Consider the following 4,629-nt stretch of genomic DNA (forward strand, 5'->3'; position numbering starts at 1 on the left):
CGGGTGGGTTTCCCCTGCCCCCATTCCGCCCCCCAAGGGCCGAGGGCCGCCGTGCCCCTTCCCCGTGCCCTTCTTTCTCCAGCGCGGCCCCCCACACCCACCCGCTGCCCCGGCCGGTTGTCGGTACAAATTCTCCCGGACTCACCCCTCTGCCCCCTCCCCCGACCCCCCTCCTTGTCGCTGCCCTTCTGCAGATCTCCGCGGGTCTCCTAGCGAAGATGCCTCGCCCGGGCAGAAACACTTACAGCGATCAGAAGCCTCCCTACTCCTACATCTCGCTGACCGCCATGGCGATCCAGAGCTCCCCGGAGAAGATGCTGCCCCTGAGCGAGATCTACAAGTTCATCATGGACCGCTTCCCCTACTACCGGGAGAACACGCAGCGTTGGCAGAACTCCCTCCGCCACAACCTCTCCTTCAACGACTGCTTCATCAAGATCCCGCGCCGCCCCGACCAGCCGGGCAAGGGCAGCTTCTGGGCGCTGCACCCCAGCTGCGGGGACATGTTCGAGAACGGCAGCTTTCTGCGCCGCCGCAAGCGCTTCAAGGTGGTCAAGTCGGACCACCTGGCCCCCAGCAAGCCGGCGGACGCGGCGCAGTACCTGCAGCAGCAGGCGAAGCTGCGGCTCAGCGCCCTGGCGGCCACCGGCACCCACCTGCCCCAGATGTCCACGTACAATCTCGGCGTGTCCCAGCCCTCCAGCTTCAAGCACCCTTTCGCCATCGAGAACATCATCGCCAGAGAGTACAAGATGCCCGGGGGCCTCGCCTTTTCCACGATGCAGCCCATGCCGGCCGCCTACCCCCTCCCCAACCAGTTGACTACGGTGGGCAGCTCCATTGGCACGGGCTGGCCCCACATGTACAGTTCCGGCATGATCGACACCGCCACCCCCATCTCCATGGCCAGCAGCGAGTACGGCGCCTACGGCGTGCCCATTAAGCCGCTCTGCCATGGGGGGCAGACTTTGCCGGCCATCCCCGTCCCCATCAAGCCTACCCCCGCCGCGGTGCCGGCCCTGCCCGCCCTGCCGGCGCCCATCCCCACCATCCTCTCGAACTCGCCGCCCTCCCTCAGCCCCACGTCCTCGCAGACGGCCACCAGCCAAAGCAGCCCGGCCACCCCCAGCGAGACTCTCACCAGCCCGGCGTCCGCCCTGCACTCCGTGGCGGTGCACTGACCCGGGCCGCCCGCACGGACTCCGCCGGCCCCCTTCTCCCAAAGTTTCCTCGGAGCTCTCCTCCCTCCCCTTCTTTCCCTCCTTCCGCTTCTTTCCTCCCTCCTCTCTTCTCTTTTCCTCGAAAGCAGAGACAACTCCCCGCGGGAAATCGAGGTTTGCCGTTCGCGTGAGCTGCCTTTCTGCTGCGCCCCTCCAGCAGTGCCCTCCTTCGCGTCTCGGCTTCCCTACTGGTTCTGAACTTTGTTTTCCGCTCTTCGGAGGCAAAACGAACCGGCCCGGCCCGCCCCCCTCCCCGCCCGGTAGGAACTGCCATATGCATCACTAGTTTTCCAAAAGTACTTCAGGCATCTTCGATTTGCCGGGGGCCAGGCGAGCCTGGCCCGACGATGCTTCTTCCCCTTCCTTTGTCTGGGGAAGCGCAGGGCTCTATTACAGGACCGATCTTTAAAACCATAAACCGCGTGAAATGGCCGCAGGAGAGCAGCGACGTTTCCAGCCTCCAAGCAGCAAACGCTTGGGTCTTGGAAACGCCGGGAAGGGCTCGTGTCCTTTGTGTGGGTGCGTGTGCGCGGCCGCCTGTGCGGGTCTCGCCGTTAGGCAAAGGGCAGGGTTTCCGCGGGGCCAGGCTGCGGGACCGGCGGGCTCAGCCCTCCGAGGAAGGAGCGGTGCGCCAGCAGCCGGGGCCCCGCAGGGGCGGGGGGCGGCGGGCGGCCCTGCCGGGGCGGTGCGGGGCGGGCGCGGGGAGCGCCGCGGGAGCGGGACGCCCTGCGACGGGAAGGCACCGCGCGCTCACTCCGTGCCGATGTTGTTTACAAAGCGCCTGGTCCGATGTAAATACTGAACTCGCATCTGTGCTGTCAATCAGATGAGGTCCCCCTTGCAGTACCTGTTGTAACGTGGATGTTTCATGTAGTTTCCAGGTGGAAGAGAAAGAGAAGTTGATTTGCCTGTTAACTTCTGATTAACCTGAAGGTTCGGGGAGCTTTGGTTTTTAAATTTTGTAGCTGTTTATTTCATAGCTTAAAAACAAACTAATAGTAACAATAATAAAAATAAACCTGTTACCAAGCACACAACCCGGCACGGCTTAAGAAAAGCTGCTGAAGTCACTGGTAAAACGTGGAGAAGTACCACAACAGCAGGTACAAACTGTGGAGCTCATCTTGATTTCTGCTGGAGCTTTGCAGACAAGAGAGAGGGGGCTAGGGAAACTGTAAATGTTTGTGCATAGGAATGATTATAAAATGTGTAAAATGCACTTTTGTTTGATATACTCCTTTCTAGTTTTAGGTAGTTTGCTGGAAACTGAACTGTTGTTCTGTTGTGAACTGCTTAAGTTAAGAAAAAAAGAAAAAAAAAATTCCAAACCACAAACGGCATTAGTGTCTATTGAAACTGTAAAGACATTTCTTTTTAACTTTTTTTTTTTCTTGAATAAGCATGACATTTTAAATATTGGTGTTCTTGTTCCCAGCATGTGTGTTTCAAGACAAAGGTTATAAAAGTGTCTATGTTAAATTATGAACCTAGTCGTCCAAATAATATTTTCTCATTAAAATATGTAAATGCAGATTTAGTTTCTTATTTGTCTTTTTAAAGAGTTTACACAAGAAAAGTAAAAGCATTAGTAAATGAAAAAGGAATGATGCTATTCCAATATTTAGATAATCTAAACAGCCTTTTCACAGGAGGTTACTATAAATATAGTTATTAACATACCATAACGTGTTAGATAAGAGTTGTCATTATCGCCGATTTACCAAAGACATAACGTACATAAGGGTGTTCTCTGGCTTTTATATCTGTATATCTCTCTCTGTATATACACACACACAGACGCATTTGTGTGATATATACTTATACCGAATATAAACACGCATTACATTTACGCCCGTGTGTGTAGACTTATCACCTATGTACTCCCAGTTAAAATTTCTCTAAAAAGTATAAAAATTAGTGAGCTTCTATAATACAGAGCAAGCACAATCTTTAAAGAATTAGTTACTTTTTAAGACTGAGTATATTTGTCAGTTGTGGGTTTTCTTACAAGTGGCACTTAAAAATCTTTTTTTTTTTTGAGTAAAAGTGAGCTATTGTAGTCTTTTACTTGTCGTTCAAATCTCCTCAAGCATTGCAGTTACTCCAACCACTGCTATAATTTCTCTAACTCTATTGATCACACTTTCAAAAACCTGTGGTTTGCAAACTGTAAGACTTACAACTGTGGCCGTTTTTCTGTAAGCCGATATACAGTCCCTTTTCTAAAGTAAGGGCAAAGTAGTTAGACTGAAAACCGGATTCCGGGCATCTTCCAGTGGGGTTCTCCAATTCTTTTTAAGGGATTTTACAACTGTCGAAAATGATAGAAGCAATCTAGTAAAAGTAGAAAGTAAGTGTCTCAGAGACGAGGCAGTCTGCGCCAAGAGCGCAGTTACAAGACATACGAATACTGGAAGGCTTATTAGCGAGAAAACGACATTGTATTCTAATGAACGGACAGGGTTCACTATTTCTACGGCAATAATGTTACAAAGGTTTTGTCTCTGCCTGATCTCTCTCTGAATTTCTGGACCATATACAGCGCAAGTGACATCCCCATTTCCTTACTACATACCGCAAGGTCCTTGCAAAAGTTTTAAATTAATGTAGAGGGTGATTAATCCAGTTGCGACCATTTTTTTTTTAAAGAGAACGGATCCCACACACAGAAAAAAGGTGGAAAATACATGAATCATTGAGCTGATTAAAATGCATGAAGCTGCTAAAGCTTGTCAGATGGGGGACAACTGAACTCATTCATCAAGTCCAACCCACGATTATATCAACACGATCAGCTAAAGAAAGCATTCAAAACTTATCACCAGATCAATGGACACATAACTCGACAAACTTTTCCTAAACAAGCGATGACCTACATTTTTAGACGACGAGGACTCTTTTTCTCCTTCCTTTCTTTTTTTCTTCTAAGATCTAGCAGTCAGAACAAATCCTCAAAGACGAAATCCGAGCTCAGCTAAGAAGATGAAGCTGCACTTTCAAAGTCTTTTTTTAAACTATATAGTAATCAGCGGAGATAATGATCTGAAAAGATTATGCCCCAAAGCAAAACATTTTCAAAAGGTGCAATAGCTTCCTCGCTACATAATCCGATAGTAAGACTCGCAACCGAATTTTTAAAGTGCCGTTTTCCTCTCTACCCCTGCTGTTGCCCGGGACTGCCCAAGTCCGAGGAGCCCCTCGCCACCCGCGCATCTCTGTCCGCGCCCCGCTCCCGCAAACGCTGCGATGCTTATTTCAAACAAATACGCAGCTCAGCGCGTCGCTTGAATTTACTGCTTTGACTTGTTAAATCTCCCTAATGGCTCAAGTCCAATGTCAATAAACACAGATCTGAAATAGAACAGCAAGAGACAACAGCGCGGAGGGAAGGGGCGGGGGGGGGGGGGGG

General features: G+C 50.6%; 1 protein-coding gene across 1 annotated transcript; it reads left to right on the forward strand.

The window, feature by feature from the left end:
- The first annotated feature begins 218 nt into the window (after positions 1-218).
- FOXB1 (forkhead box B1) lies at positions 219-1,181 on the forward strand. Its single transcript, XM_086471726.1, has one exon. It carries the CDS (start codon positions 219-221, stop codon positions 1,179-1,181), a length of 963 nt encoding a protein of 320 aa, XP_086327852.1.
- Positions 1,182-4,629: the final 3,448 nt, after the last annotated feature.

This window comes from Leptosomus discolor, chromosome 11 (genome assembly GCF_034619465.1).
Source record: "Leptosomus discolor isolate bLepDis1 chromosome 11, bLepDis1.hap2, whole genome shotgun sequence".
NCBI lineage: Eukaryota > Metazoa > Chordata > Aves > Leptosomiformes > Leptosomidae > Leptosomus > Leptosomus discolor.